The sequence below is a fragment of the Quercus robur genome, chromosome 3, assembly GCF_932294415.1.
Source record: "Quercus robur chromosome 3, dhQueRobu3.1, whole genome shotgun sequence".
Taxonomy (NCBI): domain Eukaryota; kingdom Viridiplantae; phylum Streptophyta; class Magnoliopsida; order Fagales; family Fagaceae; genus Quercus; species Quercus robur.
Genome location: NC_065536.1, coordinates 36318400 through 36336297, shown reverse-complemented (window position 1 = coordinate 36336297; position 17898 = coordinate 36318400). Strand labels below are relative to the sequence as shown.

The window sequence follows — 17898 nt, the reverse complement described above, 5'->3', positions numbered from 1 at the left end:
GATCCAAAAGACACACACACTAAACAAGTTTAACCAATTTTATATTTCAAAAATAAGTTAAGGCAGTTTAGTGAGCATACATCAACACACATATTCTTTGTGATGGCCAAATCACATTGTACTTGCACATGTATCAAAAGTAGCAAAGAATATTATGTGTTGTGTGTGAAAAACATCGCAAGATTGCATAAGTGTCTACATGTTATGACGATTTGAGATATGAGAAAATTAATTTAACTCATACACAATCATAACTATTTGATGGGGACTATCACCTTCGAGGTACATCTTATAACTCTCACATTTCCTAGAATACATGCTTGTAATCATATATAAAGCATTTTGATTCTTTTTGCTTTTTATTTTTCTTCGTATATATATTTTTTTAAAGCAAACCATGCATATTATTTATGTCTTTCTAGCCATTCCCATCAAAAAGAGTGATACAAGTGTTAAGTACAAGATTTTAGATTACTTAATCTTACTCATCACAAATACTAGAGACAAAGCTCACTTGCTTAGTTGTGCATAGAAATGCTCATCTAAGCTACAAAAGATACAAAGTTTAGAAAACTTTATTTCAATGGCCATCCAAGGTACACAAACACACATTGTTTTGTATTTTTCTGATTTTTCAAATTTTTTTTTTATTTTTATGAAGAACAAAATAAAGCAAAACTGAAAAAATAAACAAAAAAATATGTTAAACAAAGTAAAGCATAAAACTAGACTGACTCAAAACATGATAGCAAAACACATAAGTAATGCAAAAACAAAAACAAGAAGGGGAGAGAGAGAAAAAGTGACTAAATCACTTGGAGCCTTTTTCCGTCCACACCTTGGAAGAACCTTTCCATTTAGCAAACCCTTGATCCGGCGGTGAGAGGGAAGAATTGAAACCGTTCAAGTTCGAAAGGAACATGAGAGTTTTGAGAAGATCTCCAAGAGGAGCAAAGGAGGATGGAAACTGATTCTGGTTTCTCGATGAGATCATACTGTTGCTCTGTTGAGTGGCTAACCACTTGTTGCAATTTGGTCGAGTATATCCAGTTGCTCCACAGTGATGACGAAGATGCTGCTTCTTCTATTTAGGCTTTTGAGTATTTTCCTTCTTAGCCCTAGGGTTTTTGATTTCTTTCTTATCCTACTTAGGGGGTGCTCTTAAGATAGATTTACCTGTCTATGTTCTCACTAGCTAACACATTTTGCACATCATTATTTTCAAATTCAACATTATTACTAGGAGAAACAAAAATAGTAGTACTAGCAGAAGCAATACTAGGAGAAGAGAAATCATACCTTAAATCGATTTGATTAGAAGTAGATTTTTGAAGACTGACCATCTCATCAAACTTTGCACTTGAAGTCCTTGCCAACTAAGATTTGACTTAGAACAGTTCTGCCTCAAGTTTCTTGGTCTTCTCAGCCAAGAAATTATTCTCAAATCTCAGTACTCCAATAGTCTGATTAGCTTCATCAAACTTCATGGAAATTTCTTCCTGTTCAAGCTCCACATCACTAAGCTTTTTGGTGGCCAACCTATACAACTTCTCATGCTTTTCTGAGACCTTGTATAACTTTGCATAGGCTGTGTGGATGTCATCTTGCTCATCCATCTTTTTAAACTTAGACTCCACCAAGTCCTCTTCTTCGTCCATATCTTCAACAATCCCTTCAATAGGATTTATAGTGGCAGTGAAGGAATTTAGGATTCCATCATCCTCATTGTCGGAATCATCTTCAAGCTCAGTGTCGCTCAAGGTAGCAACAAATGCCTTGCTTTTCCCAATGGTCTTGAGATATGTAGGGTACTCTTGTTTCATGTGTCCAAAGCCTTGACATCCAAAGCATTTTGGTCTTAAAGGAACAATATACTGACCGCCATCCCTAGCATCCTTCTTTCCTTTGTCCTAGTTCTTGAACTGAGACGAGCTAGACTGCTTGCGGTCTTTGTCAAATCCTTTAGCATTGGCATTCTTCATAAACTTTTTGAATTGCCAAGTGATATAGGATTTCATCTTAGAATCTTCATCGTCTGAAGACTCATTAGTGTCACTACTCTTGGCCTTCAAAGCCTTGCTCTTTCCCTTACCAGATTTGCCTATCCTTGTCAAACCCAACTCATAGGTCTGCAAATTACCAACCAACTTTATCAAAGGAATTTTGTCAATATTTTTCGATTCCTCAATTATGGTGATCTTGGCATGAAATCTCTTGGGTAGAGATCTAAGTAACTTTCTAACAATCTTGGGTTCGAGAATGGTTTCCCCAAGATTAAAGGCTGAGTTCACAATGTTCTTGAGCTTGGCATAGAACTCATCAAATGACTCATCCTCCTCCATCTTAATCTCTTCAAAGCTCATGGTAAGCCTTTGAAACTTTGAATCCTTGACAGCCTTGGTTCCTTTAGAGGTTGTCTAGAGGATAGTCCATGCTTCCTTTGCGGTTTCAGTAGAGGATATCTTCTTGAACTCCTCATTCTTGACTGCACTAAATAAAGCATTCAATGCCCTGCTGTTGAAGTTAGCCGCCTTGGTCTTAGCATCATCCCAATCGACCGATGCTTCCTTTGGCTTGGTTCGGCCTATCTCCACAGCTTGCCACACCTTCTCATCGAATGACTGCAAGAAAGCTCTTATGCGTACTTTTCAGTATGCATAGTTAGTGCCATCAAATAATGGAGGTATCATAAGAGATTGTCCTTTATCCGTGACAAACAGGGGTTAATGGATCACATAGCAAAGATTAAAACCTAATTAGAGTGTGTCTGTTCTGATACCACTTGATAGGCTAAGAATGTATTGACCCCTTGTGATGAATTAACAAATTGATTAGCCAAGTTAATTAATTAATTCAATTAGAATGCAATACGCGTGGTAGCACAAACAAATCACAAACTAAGTTAAAATGTAGCGGAAAATAAATTGACATGGTGATTTGTTTACGTATGGAGAAAACCTACACGACAAAAACCCCATCGGATGATTTTAAGGTCACCACTCCCGAGAATTCACTATTATCACAACAAGCGGTTACAAGTAAAGAAATCCTAGTACCTTACACCAACCTACATGAAAGTTCAAAAACGTGTACAAAAACACTTTTGAACGTTTAGACCCCCAAAAACCAATTTAATCAACACACGCAATATGTTAAACAATAGTGTGCGGAAACTTAACATATGCTATAACATGGTATTGATTAAACAACTATCTAAGCCACAACAAAATAAACCACAGCAGATAATGTAAAGGCAGAGATAGAGAGGAAGGAAGATGCAAACACAACGATAACACCAGATATGTTATCGAAGAGGAAACCGAAGACCTCGGCGAAAAACCTCTCCGCCGCCCTCCAAGCGGTAATCAATCCACTAGAAAATACAGTTGGGATACAAGGACAGCAATAGACCCTCCAAGCCTAATCTACCCAATGCACCTAAGCCCTCCAAGCTTCTTGCTCCAACGAGGTTGCGCCGAACCTTTTTCTTTTCTAGCTTTCCGGATTCCGCTACTACACCGTAGCATCAACCAATGAATATTGGCTCCTTCCTAACTGCTTCCCAGAACTCCAAACGTCTGTCTCACAGAGATGATAATGGTGAGAACCAGGTTTGGTATAAAGGCCTCTCAAGGATTTGACAATGGAGAGGAAGAGAGTGAGGGATTTTGATGAGACTCTAAGGTAGAGATTGTGGGTAAAACAATCTGGTTTTTCTTTAGGGTTTCTCTCTCAAAATTCTCTCTAGAAGCTCTCTTTCAATCGTGGGTTAAAAGGGTATTTATACTAAAGAGGAGTGGAATGCGAAACGTCAGGTTTTTCCAAAACAGGGGTGGCTCGCGGCTTGACCTCGCGGCTTGACTAAGTCGCGAGTTCCAGTCGCGAGTTAACCGTATGGCCAGTTGTCCTGTTTTGTCCTGTAGTGCTCCAGCTAGCATGACTGTTCATCTTCCAGCATGCTTGGCACGTGTGCAGATTCTGGCGGGTTGAAGCCGCGAGTCCAGCCGCGAGTCCCAGCCGCGACTCTCTGTTTTCTTGCACACTCTTGAGCAATCTTCACACTATCTCACTCACTACCCTTACAACAATCCCACCTAAATACAGGGTTACTAAATGCTGAATTACAAGCAAATTTGGCACGGAATAAAGCCAATTAGATGGTTGAATAAATTCAACCTTACAATCTCCCCCTTTGGCTATTCCGTGACAAAACCCTAAAACAGACTCTAGACTTAACATGTGAGTTGGGAACAGTTGATCAAAACTCACTCACACCTAATTCTAGAAGCTATGAAGCACTTGAATCATATGAACATAAACTCCTGAAACACAACAATACACCATGATCATTGTAAGCAGAAAATTATTAATGCATATGAAACAGGCAAAAAGAGATCAAGCATAAGATGGAGTTAATGAACAAACCATGGCTTGATCAACCAAGTGAACACCACAAAGTAGTGATCACAGTGTTCATTCACACTTGGAATGAACACAAATACATACAAGTTAACAAGCACAAGGCAAGACACTTGTATGCTCAACACTCAACCAATGCATAGCTCACATGGCATATGCATCTAGGAACAATCCTACAAGGGCACAAGAGTGACAGTACATAAACCACAATGCAGAACATTTAGATTTAAAATACTGATTTCACATAGCATAAAGGCTGCACTTAAGCATGGTACATACCACAAGGCCTACAAACTATGCATAAAACATAAACCCTCAAAGCTTACAAAAGCATATGGGTACAAACCAACAAATACCTGAATAACAACATCAAACATATATAAAAGTTTATCCAAGAGTATATGAAGAAAGTTAGAAACAGTTATACACCAAAACACAGTGTATCAAAACCAAAATAACCATTAGTTTAGAAGATGAGACGAAAGCAAAAATATGTGTGTGTGTGTACTCCCCCTATCACTATGCACACTTCCCTTTGAACTTTTTCTCCCCCTTACTGAATGCTCTCCCCCTTTTTGTCACGAATAGCTAAAGACTCTCATCCAACTTCCGTTGAATCTCATCTAGCTGAGTCTCCATAGTCTCGAGGCGCATTTGGACATGGTTGTTTGTGGAATAGAGAAGTGCCACAAGCTCATCAACTCGTTTCTGAATATGCTCAAGAACACTGCCAACTCTGTCAGTATGAGAAGCAGTTTGTGCTTGCGGAATACCAGCCTGTGAAGCTTCAGGAACATCACGAGATGTAGAGGTGGTATGTGCAGGTGTCTCTGAGTCAGGGGCAAATGAAGGACCCGGAGAGATGTGAGCATGTCTTGGTGATTTGGAGGAGTGACTTCTGCTTGCTTGAAGAGTGAACAAAGAAATGGGACGTTGACGAGTCAACATTTTACCATCTGCAGGAGGAGTAATGCCTGCATTAAGGATGAGCTTCATAACGAGACTGCAAAATGGAATGATTCCTCGAGCTGTAGATCGACAAGCGGTCTTCCTCAGGTTGTAGTAGATGTGAGCACATATATCAATGGGGGCTCCGGTAATGAGATCACACAGAAATATAGCTCTCCCAAGATTGATGAATGTAGTGTTGGACAGTGGGTAGAGGTTGGTGAACATGATCAACTTCAGTGTGGTCAACTCAGGTGCAAACTTTGCGGTGCTGATGGAAGTTCCTGCACTAGACACCTCATGATCGTGTCCTAGGATTTGTAGAATTTCCCCAACCTCTGGATTTCGTTCATCATAGGGAGTTAAGTTCACATTCTGAGGTCTGGTGATGCCGAGAAGATCTGCGATGGAGTCTGGGGTAACACTAAACTCTGTTCCTCTGACCCAGAAAATGAGGATAGGTCCAAGATCAGATGCATTGGAGAAGCATTCCTTGACCAGCTCATCCATTGGATCATCAAAGTTTCCGAACAAGTTTGCCCAGTCTCGTTTCTCAAAGATTCGAGGGATGAAAGTAGTCCCTAAGGTGTTGAACTCGACGACCCGCTCCACTATAGTTGTTGACTTGTCAAACACATTTGAGTAGGCGTGTGAGTTCAGGGGAACTCTGAATCTATCCTCATTGGGATCTTGAGATGCTTGAGATGAAAGACGAGTCCTTTTAGCAACTGGGGTTGCTGGTTCGTCAGAAACAATGTCTTTACCCCTGGAAAATCGACGAGACATCTGCAAGAAAACAGGCCAACAGAAAAGAACCAAGCAACAATACCCCACAAAAGATTGTCAACAAGAGTCAGTATAAACAATATGTCAATATAAAAAAAAAAAAAAAAAAAAACTGAATATAGTGCAGACCCAAACAATCCTTCCAACAAAAGACGCACAAACTAATACGTGTATCAAACTTGGTGAAAGTGCACCAAGACAAAGAAAGGCATCACAACTGACAATGAGACACGTTAACATGACCAGGATATGCAATAAGAAACAGCATATGAACATTTAGAACAGATAACATGAATCACTCCATCAGAGACATGAACATGGGGAAAATATTGCAATCATGAAGAAACCAATCATTCACACATCAATATTCAAGTAAGAGTAATGAGTAAGTCACATGGACACCAAACCCATTTCAGAAAAGATTCTCAGATTCAATAATCAGCAAAATTTCAGAACAATGAAAAACACATTGACTGCTCAGCATGAAAACAGGTGAGAACAATATCAAAAACAGGATACTCCATACCCATTACACATAGAGAAAAGAATAAAGAAAACAATACCAGTCCAAACAGTAACAGAAATATGCAGAAAAAAAAAAGAAACTGAGATTGAGAAAGCAAAAACCCATACCTTTTCTTGATGATTTGGAGAAGAGATGAAGCACCAAAAGGTTTTGAAAAATGGATTCACGAAGAGTTTTGGGAGAAAACAGCAGTTTTAAGAAAAGATGAACAGTTACAAAAGTTCGAGGGAAAACTGAAAGAGGTTTAAAAACTGCTCCTGTTTCTGCAAAACACGCGATTTTCGCGACTGGTTCAAGTCGCCACACAGTCGCCAGCTCAAGCCGCCAAAACACTCAAGAAGAAAATTTTGAAAAATTTTTCTAAGTGTTTTTCGCGACTGGAAGGTCTACCCGCGAGTGAGTCGCGAGCTGAGCCGCGAAAATCTCTGAGTGAAACTCGCGACTGGACCTTCCACTCGCGAACAAGTCGCCAAAACTGACCAGCGAAGATGCGACTGAGGCTCGCGACTTGACATACCCGCGACTGAGCCGCCAAAACAGGGCAAAAATTGGATTTTTGAAATTTTCAGATTTTTCAACAAAATACTTTCCAAAACCACCTAAAACACTCAAAAATCGTTTTGTGCTTGAATTTACAAAGATTGAGCATGTGAAAACACATTTCATCAAGTACAATCACACAAATGAATATGGCATTTATCAAACATAAACTTGTGTGTTGTGTGTGGATATCAACAATGAAATAGTCCTTTGTCTAATGTGAAGCTTCAATGATCAATTCAACCAAGGCATACACAGTTAGCACTAGATCATGTGACCAATCTCAATTATAGAAATATGAATATATGACTTCCCACACAACTTGATAACATAACTAGGAGTCTTTCATTTGACTCCACTTTCAGCCACAACATTTGATCTTTTGAGGCAATCATCTCTCATTGTGAGAGGGATATATAACATTTTTCTTTGAAGAATAGGCCTTTGGCCTTTTTGAAAGAAGTTTCACTTTTAATATAAAGTCGCTTACCCTTTTTCCTAGTCAAATACTAGAATGTGCGACAGGCTTTTGCAGCTCAATATCTCTTTTCATTTGGAGATTTACATTTAGTGAGCTCTTTTTAGCAAAAAAAATAAAAAGTGGGAAGAGATATAGACACAAGTCTATGCATGTTTCAAGATCAACATAACCATTCACTAATCATTCATGACAAGTTTGAAGATCTATTTACAACAATCACATAGATTTCAAGATTTTTCCCAAAGTGATATGAGTGCATGAAAACAAGCAATGCTCGACAATGCACAAAGCCATTAGCACAAAGGTACAAGGCAAAACGAGTTTTAAGACAAAAAACTCAACAAAGTCAATCAAGTGTTTTGATTTTCAAATTCTTTATGTGATTTTTGGATTTTTGACTCAAGAAGCAAAAAGAATGATAAAACACAATTAAGAAATATTCACAAACAAACAACCAAAATCAAAGACAACAAGCATACCAAACAAACATAGTCACAAAGCATAGGAAGTATTAATGCATGGACATGTTGTAATGCTTATGCATGAGTACCCCTTTTCACCCACACGACACTTGCGTTTGGGGTGATTTCCTTAGAGGATTGGGTACGAGAGTTAGGGCTTTCAAACCTTCGTGAGAAGCTTTCCAAGCAGTTGGTGAATGCACCAATCATCTTCATCACGTTCATCATTCCGGGATCTCCGTTTTGCTCTCTAGGTTGATCCCCTGCCCACGTTCTCCTATCAACTCTTGGTCCTCCTGACCTTTGAGGAGTAGCACTGTTCTTTGCTCTCAGCTTTTGGCAATTTGGTCGAGTGTGCCCTTGAAGTCCACAGTAATGGCACACATACATTCCTCTAGGACCTCTTTGTGGTCGAGGACGTGACTTGGCACGAGACTCAGACCTGCCCACATACTGATTATGATGATTCAGCATCCGTTGGTCCACCACATTCTTCTTCTCCTCCACCTCGAGGTTCACACTAGTAGAGTCAGCTACAACTGGATCTTTGGACTTCACAAACTTCACTTCTTTAGTGACATTTCCAGTTGAGCTACTTCCTCCGGTATATCCCAGTCCGGATTTGTCTGAGAAGCTCTTTTGAGATGATATAACATCATCAAGCTTCTTGGTGGTGACCCTCTCTATTTTTGCATTTGCTTGAACAACCTCATTCTCAAGGAATCTCACTTTAGTGTAGGCTTCGGACAGCTCACCATTAAGGGTTTCAATCTCGCATTTGGCCTCCCTATACCGGATTAGGAGACTTTTGTAGTCCTCCTCAGCCTTCTTCATCTTTCTCACTGCAGCCTTGGCCACCCTTGTGTATTCGCCAGATTTCTCCAACAGTGAATTGTAATTTTCTTGAAGAGTAGCTGTGCTTTCTTCTTCTTCAGCTTCTGATTCTTCAACAATTCCTAGTGAGTCATCCTCACTATGTTCTCCAAGGTCTTGAACAAGCAAATTCAATTCATCCGAAGACTCAACATGAGCAATAGTCATGAAAGCTGAATAGTTCCCTTCTCCATCACAGCTCTCCTCAGATTCTGAGTCGGACGAATCTGAATCACTCAAAGTCGTGGCGTACACCTTGCCTTTTGATTTCAAATAGTTAGGACATTCCCTCTTGAAGTGTCCATGCCCGTTGCATTCAAAACAAGTAACACCTTGTGTGGATTGGGATTCTTTTCCATCTTTCCTCTTGAAATCCCTCTTCTCCCTTCCAGAATTTTGGAAATTTCTCTTATCATCAAATTTTCCATTGTTTTTGAATTTCAAAAACTTCTTGAAATTTTTAACAAGATAGGCTACATCCTTGTCAACCATATCTTCTCCTGACGAGCCTTGATCTTCCACCTTCTCATTAACGGTCTTTAGAGCAATGGATTTACCCTTCCGTTGATTTGGCAGCGACATTTCATAGGTCTGTAAAGAACCAACCAGCTCCTGCACCTTGATGTCGTCAAGATCCTTGCTCTCTTCAATGGCTGTCACTTTGGCACGGAAGCTTTCCGGCAATGATCGAAGGATCTTCCTTACAATCTTAGAATCCTCCATCTTCTCCCCCAAGTTAAACTTGCTGACAACCACTTCATTTAACTTCCCATAGAATGAGTCGAAAGACTCATCCTCACTCATCTTGAGCTCCTCAAACCGAGTGGTCAGCATTTGTAACTTGGTATCTTTCACCTTCTTCGTGCCTTCATAAGTTGTTTCCAGAATCTCCCATGCATCTTTTGCAATAGTAATGTGAGAAATCCTGTGAAATTCATCTGGAGACACACCACAGAAAATAGTATTTAGTGCTTTACTGTTAGCATTAGATGCAGTAAGAGCTGCCTTATCCCATGTGGATTTGGCTGCTTCAGGTTTGGTCCAACCTATCTCAACAGCATCCCACACGGATTCATCAATAGAGCATAAAAAGGCTCTCATACGAACCTTCCAAAATGCATAGTTACTTCCATCAAAATATGGAGGTGCATTAAGGGATTGAGACCTATCCATCTCAAAAAGAAAGGGAGTCAAGGATCACACAATGGTAATAAAACCAAACAGATGTGTACCCGCTCTGATACCAATTGAAAGTTCAAAAACGTGTACAAAAACACTTTTGAACGTTTAGACCCCCAAAAACCAATTTAATCAACACACGCAATATGTTAAACAATAGTGTGCGGAAACTTAACATATGCTATAACATGGTATTGATTAAACAACTATCTAAGCCACAACAAAATAAACCACAGCAGATAATGTAAAGGCAGAGATAGAGAGGAAGGAAGATGCAAACACAGCGATAACACCAGATATGTTATCGAAGAGGAAACCGAAGACCTCGGCGAAAAACCTCTCCGCCGCCCTCCAAGCGGTAATCAATCCACTAGAAAATACAGTTGGGATACAAGGACAGCAATAGACCCTCCAAGCCTAATCTACCCAATGCACCTAAGCCCTCCAAGCTTCTTGCTCCAACGAGGTTGCGCCGAACCTTTTTCTTTTCTAGCTTTCCGGATTCCGCTACTACACCGTAGCATCAACCAATGAATATTGGCTCCTTCCTAACTGCTTCCCAGAACTCCAAACGTCTGTCTCACAGAGATGATAATGGTGAGAACCAGGTTTGGTATAAAGGCCTCTCAAGGATTTGACAATGGAGAGGAAGAGAGTGAGGGATTTTGATGAGACTCTAAGGTAGAGATTGTGGGTAAAACAATCTGGTTTTTCTTTAGGGTTTCTCTCTCAAAATTCTCTCTAGAAGCTCTCTTTCAATCGTGGGTTAAAAGGGTATTTATACTAAAGAGGAGTGGAATGCGAAACGTCAGGTTTTTCCAAAACAGGGGTGGCTCGCGGCTTGACCTCGCGGCTTGACTAAGTCGCGAGTTCCAGTCGCGAGTTAACCGTATGGCCAGTTGTCCTGTTTTGTCCTGTAGTGCTCCAGCTAGCATGACTGTTCATCTTCCAGCATGCTTGGCACGTGTGCAGATTCTGGCGGGTTGAAGCCGCGAGTCCAGCCGCGAGTCCCAGCCGCGACTCTCTGTTTTCTTGCACACTCTTGAGCAATCTTCACACTATCTCACTCACTACCCTTACAACAATCCCACCTAAATACAGGGTTACTAAATGCTGAATTACAAGCAAATTTGGCACGGAATAAAGCCAATTAGATGGTTGAATAAATTCAACCTTACACTACAGTTGAACCCTTACCCCCAATACCCAATTGAACTTGTTTTGTAGTGACAATCTCTCCTTATAATGCACAGTTCCCAGTACGTAACAAATCAATTCGATGCGCGAATCCTACACGGCTTACTCACTAACTTGAGAAAAATGTTGGCTGTAAAGTACTTCAGTTCATCACACAATAAAGATTACAAAGCTCCTTGGTTACAAAACCCTACGATGTACAAACACAGCAGCTTCTTCAAGAGAAAGATGAACTAGGGCAAATTCTATCTCCGGTCACAATTTTCATGAACACAACTTTGCTTCACACTTGTGCAACCTTTGACGGCCTTTAAAACAATCCTTATATATGTTTAGGGCTATGAGAAAAGAAAGCCCAAACATGTATTAACAGATTGAAGTAACATCAACTCTGAAAAACTGATTTTCATAAACCTCAATAAATAGCTTATTTGTCGAGCTAGCTGTTGAGCATCGGGCTTTAGCAGCTTTCGAACAAGAGAGGTTTGATGCTTTTGAATTCATTGTATTAATTCCACTTCCTACTCGCAGTATGCTCTTTATGATCTCGGCTTATGATTCAATTGCCATGTATTTAGCTATTGAGCCTCAAAGTTTATGTTTTTATGTGATCGCAGCATCAAAAAGAAACCTCGATAGATAGTAGCTATCGAGCTTTAAAATCCAGCACTTCTTCACTTGTTTCTTGGACAGACTTGCATAACTTTAACACGTAATCTTGAAATCTTGTTCCTTGAAGCATTAAGCACATCCTAGATTTACCCAATTACAAGTAAAGTGCATTTTGTCAAAGGATTAGCCAATTCAATATTGACATATGTTCCTAACATTAAATCACATATGTCCTAACATCATCCTTCCAAAACCAGGCCAAACTGTGACCCTGACTTGGACAAGAAACAACAAACATGTGAGCAAACTGTATTCTCTGATGAATTTTTTCAAGAACTTTTTTCTTAGCTTTGGTTTCCATAAGGAAAGCCAGTTTGGGATCTTTATTGCTGACTAAAGTAACTAGTTCATCTTCTGTCTGTGGGTTCCCAAGCCCACGATAGTTCCAACTAAGGTAACTCATTGAAACTAGCAGAGCTGGGAACCAACTTCCACCTGAAAATTATCCTTCTTAGACCCATCCCTTGTCATCAAACATTTCTTCTTTGAGACTTGTGATTCATCTAAATCCATCAAAGGCCGACAATCCATATCAATAGAGTAAAGGTTACTCTCTAGAGTACTACTAACCTCATGGGCTAATTTTTTTTTTTTCTATTTTTTAGTTAATATAGGAGTGGGCAAAGAGCTATCCCTATTAGAAATATCACATAGTGGTCCTTTGCCTAATATAGGAACAACAACATTAACCTGTCTGGCCATGAGGGCCTCTTCCACAATGGTTTGGTTATCTAAAACATGAGTAACATCCGATTGAATTCGTACATCCCTCCCCAAGTTTGCAACACCACCCATCAATCCCTCAAGGTCCAAAATTTGATTAGAACTGTCACATTGTTGATCTTGGTAGGAGAAAATATCAAAATGGAGGGAGCTAGGTCTAGGATAGGAAATGCCTTCAAAGGTGGCTCTGAATCCATCACAGACACAAAATTTGATTCAAAGGTAGCATGACTTATAGGGTTTGGAACTGTTGGTTGATCCTTGGGAATGAGAGGACCTTTTTTCCACATAGGTGGAGTTCAAGAACTGCTTGCAACCACAACCACAAATTTTTTGAACGACTTGGGCTGATCTACTTGAAGCCACTCTCTGTATTACTGGTCCTCTTTCCTGAGCTTACCCTTGCCTTTGAGCCAAACCTCACAATCTTTTTCAACATGGTTCCTTTCACACCAATAGCAAAAATTTGGGAGGCGATCAAACTTTAAGAGAGCCTAGCCTATCTGTCTACCATCATACCTGAGTTTACAGCATTAAGGGAGAGGTTTCGAGATATCCATAGTCACCCGAGCTCCAAGGAACTCCCCACCCACACCATCATCCTCAAGATCCGCCACCATGATAGTAGAGCCGATAATATTACCGATCACCTCACTCGTTTCATGGGTTAAGCTCTTTTTGGAGACATTATGTAGTTGCACCCAAAAGGAAGCCGTGGAATAGGCTAGGTTAGGAACCGACTCAACATCAACAGCCTTTTGAAAGACCACCAAACTCTTATCGTAGGACCAAGACTCAAATTCTAGAACCTTCTCTAGATCCACTGCATCATCAAATTCAAATAATAGGATGTTCCCGTCAACGTCTCAAATTTTTAGTTCTCCCACGGGTTTCCACAACAGCTTGAACGTGCGAGCCAATGCTTCCACATTCACGATTCTTTTGGTAAAAAACTTACTAGCAAGACGATGGATACTCACCTCACTATTACGGGGCACATCTGCACCCTGTGCCTCCTCCTCTGAAAGTGTAAAACGGGACCACATATCGTCAAGTCCTGCCATGGAGAAAAAGAATTACACTGAGATAACACTCCGTCCTACTCATTCTAAAGAACTAACGGGAACAAAAACCTAGACAAGGCTAGGGACAAAATTCTACACGGCACCAAAAGAAACCCTAGCAAAGGATAAATCCTAGCAAGAGAAACCCTAGCAATGTGTAATGTATTCTAGTTGTATGTTAAAATGAGAACACTAATTTAGGCATGTAAACAACATAAGAATAACTTCTTTCTTCTTCTTCTTCTTCTTTTATTTATTTATTTTTACTTGTATTTGTATAAATCATTTATGTCAAAATGATATTTTTTGCACTTTTTCCAAAAAAACTAAAATATTGTCTGTCTTCCACTTTTTCATCTTTCCTATATTTTATATTCTCCCACATTTTTATCCTCTCAACCAAACGAAACTCTTATAAATGAACAACAATACAATCAAATTTATGTAAAAGATGAAAGGGTTGCCAGGGGTGCTCCAAAGAATAACAGCAACTCTTATTCCCATCTGTATCTAATCTGATCAGTGTACTTAAAATCATAGTTCAGTACCAAACTTCCATGGAGTCGCTTCAATACAAACCTCTCAACCAAAACATAACAACCAAATTTCTTCCACCCACCTATCCCCCCAAACTCCTCTACTCTTTTCACAATCACATGCCTTTCATTCCCCCCAACCCACCCAGCCCTTTCCTGCTCCCACTCCATTCTCTCAACTATTGCTAGACTCAAAGCCACACTGCTTTGTTGTCCCACATTACTAGAACTCCTAAACCACACCAACCCGTCTACCACATTTCTATCATCAATTTGAGCTTCTCTTCCAGAAACTGTAACCACTTCTACTTGAACAACAACATCCACAACCACAGTGTTGCCATAACTATAATCATTCTCACATGAAAATATTTGTTCCCATTTTTGCTCAAGTGTCATCTCATAATATATTGATTTTCCCATTTTATCCTTCAATGTCTTTATTCCTTCGTTAATAAACATGAAGGGACAATACCATTTTCCCACAACCACAGGTTGTGAGCTCATATTGGATAATGGTAAGTTGAATTCTGGTAGGCGCACACTGAGGGCAGTGTCTAGGCCTTGTGCTTCACCTAACTCGAAATCAGGGGATGTTGAGGCACATACTTTCCACCCTTTTTTCCCCAAAAAATATGGAGGAATTCCATCTAGAGCTATGGATTTGGCAACAAAACCACCCCAATTATTCATGGTCCCTCCTTGACGACACATTTCAAATTGCTGATTTACATTATTGGGATCCAAACGTTGTGTTGGTAAATCATAAGTGTTGCTACTAAAACAGCAGACGTCCATATGATCCTCCTTTGAATTTGTGAATGCCTCCCTAGAAAACAATTGGAATATAAATAAGAGCAATTAATTAGTAAAACATGTCTTCTTCTTGGTAAGTAAATTTATATTAAAACTAAAGAAAACCAAGAACAACATCACTGGGGCATATAGGGCCAGGCATACCCCAGGGAAGAAAACAAACTTGCATTGATACTGGTTGACTAGAGGACTATGAACCAGAAACGCATCTTAACTTAAACACAAGTACACAACAAAAGGATTTGGCTTAGTCTACAAAAGAAAAACTAAACTAAACCATACGGTGTCAATATGGTAATAGTTTTATCTCAATTACTCAGTCTTTGTTGTACAGTAAGCAACAAGATGACCATGTTAAGTGTCTAGGAATGGCTTTCTAAAAACAGAGAAGTATTTCGCCAATAAGGGGAATTGTTGTCTATATCTAATTAATTAGTTCCCAAGCATTGCTGATAGAGAAGCATCTAGCCCGGTCTTCTACCCACATTTCATCACTCTTAAACTTTTTGTTTTCATTTTTCTTAAAATTGCTAGGCACTCCACCTCCAGAAACATCCACTACGTATATTCAGCGGCCAGAAATTCCTATCCTTGGGCAAACAAGTCACCAATAATATTGCCTATCAATGGTAAAATGCAAGTTGCCAAAACAGGAAAAATTAATTAATGTTGGAGTTAGAATTTATGTCATCAATGATAGGCTTAGATCTATCTTATTATTACTTATTAGGTCATCTTAACAGCTGTCCTTAAAACAATTATTAATAAACTATTTTAGAAAGTTTTTGACACCACTTTTATAAAAAATATAGAAAACTGTAAAAAAAAAATAATTTGTTCTCAGAAAAAATTTCTAAAAATATTTCTTAAACCAATCTCCTTAGTCATCAATTAACTATTCCCTTACTTTATATAGCCTGGCAGTCTACAATTCAGGTCGTTCAGTGCTCCTAATTGCATCAGTCTTGGGAAATTCTTTTGCACCAGGATAGGTAATTAAATTGTAAACAAAGATAGTTTCAACATATAATAAACAAATATCAAATAATGAGTAATGATAGTCATAATCTTAAGGGAAAAAGTATGTAATTTGCTAGTAAGAAAAAGTGATAAACTAATATGGCAAAATAATTATGTAATCAACTAATTAGGCTAATAAAAAGTGATAAAAAGAATTACTGATCAATTACAGAATAAAGTTTAGCTACAAAATCGATTGTAGTCTAAGACTACAACCTTACTCAATATCTTTTTACTGAAGGTAAATTTTGACAAATTCACCGTTAGATTACATTTTCTTCTTATATCCTCCATACTTGCAAAATCTTTAGAAAATTAAATATCAATAGCTATGTCATCAATAAATTGTTTAAATCGCAAGTTTTTGTAGTTTAAAATTATGCATAAAATATAAACTTAACCATATAATAAATAATATCTAATGGGTACAAAATTTGACATTTGTATTGAGAGCGTAAATAACACGCAATTCACCGTTTAGATTTTCAAAATATGTAGTAATATTAATTTCTTTTAAAAAAAGTTGGAGCCTTATTAGGTTACAACTAATTTTGTAGCTAAATTTTGTCCTTACAAAAAAGATATTCGGCCGCTCAAACTAACCTATAGGAGAAACGAGAAATCAGCAATAAGACTACGACGTAAGTGTTGTTTGTGATAAGTAATGCATACCCTATATCCTTCCCGTGTGGTTGTATTGCATAGTAGAGGTTGGAAGACAGTGGCTGATTAAGGACTGGAATGAAGATAACATTCTGAAAATGATGAACTGTGTTAAACGCGACCCCGATGCCTGTTATGTATCGATGCTCTAGGCTCTTGTTCTGGGGAAATGGAAGGTCCTTGATGTCATTACTCCTAAACAATCCGAAACATGAAGTGGGTTCAGCTTCTTCATCTTGGATGACCAAAATACCAAACCTCGGACCCTCTGGCGGAGGCAAGGAAAGCGCATCAGGAGACTTTCTGTACAATGAAAGAGGCCTTGTCACATACATCTCTCAAGAGTTCAAACAAACTTTGATCCTTGCTTTACCACGATTTCTTTTTGGCTTTGTAGCTTGTTCTTTGTGGTCTTTGCATGAGTTACCGCTTAGCTGACCTGACTCCCGCATATGTAGCCCCCTTTATCATGATTGTTATTATTATTATTGGTGAGTCCAATTATAGTTTTTTTTTTTTTTTTTTTTGAGAATGTGAGTCCAATTATAGTTAGTATGTCAAAATTGACTCTGATTGATATAGTAAGGCAACCTTGGGAATTTTTGACCAACTTTATTTATGACTTAGCCTTAGTCACTTGCGAAATGGCATTGCCAGAACTAGTCACTGTTAACAGGGAAGGAGTCCAATATCCTCTAATTAAACCAAGACTTTTTTTTTTTTTTTTTTTTTTTTTTTCCCCTTAGACGATAGGAAAAATCAATTATAGATCAGTTGATTATATAGAGGGAAGCACAGATAACTGAATGATTGGAATCATTCAAATAAGGAGGAATTCATCGCGTCTTGTGAGTGCAGCTCAGCGTAGAATGTTCACAACTATGAAGCACAGGTGCGTTTCCAAATTCAAGTGCGGGACTTGGCGATTTTTGAAAAAGTAGGGTGTGGGTGCGGCGATTAAAAAATTATTAAAAAAATTTTTATTTATATTTTC

General features: G+C 38.9%; 1 protein-coding gene across 1 annotated transcript; it reads right to left on the bottom strand.

Annotated features, from left to right (window-relative positions):
- Window positions 1-13338: 13338 nt before the first annotated feature.
- Window positions 13339-17239, bottom strand: LOC126719584 (uncharacterized). Its single transcript, XM_050422119.1, has 4 exons — window positions 16914-17239; window positions 14489-15234; window positions 13764-13862; window positions 13339-13628 (listed from the first exon to the last, which is right to left on the bottom strand). Exons 1-4 carry the CDS (start codon window positions 17237-17239, stop codon window positions 13339-13341), a joined length of 1461 nt encoding a protein of 486 aa, XP_050278076.1.
- Between the last annotated feature and the right edge of the window lie 659 nt (window positions 17240-17898).

Excerpts from the sequence above, each read along its gene's own strand:
- LOC126719584 (XM_050422119.1), bottom strand. The coding sequence starts at position 17,239 with ATGTATGTGACAAGGCCTCTTTCATTGTACAGAAAGTCTCCTGATGCG. Across the intron at positions 13,863-14,488 it reads AGAGGAGTTTGGGGGGATAG|GACTTGACGATATGTGGTCC; the intron begins GTGGGTGGAAGA and ends TCTCCATGGCAG. Across the intron at positions 13,629-13,763 it reads GAGTATCCATCGTCTTGCTA|TGGATCTAGAGAAGGTTCTA; the intron begins GTAAGTTTTTTA and ends TTGATGATGCAG.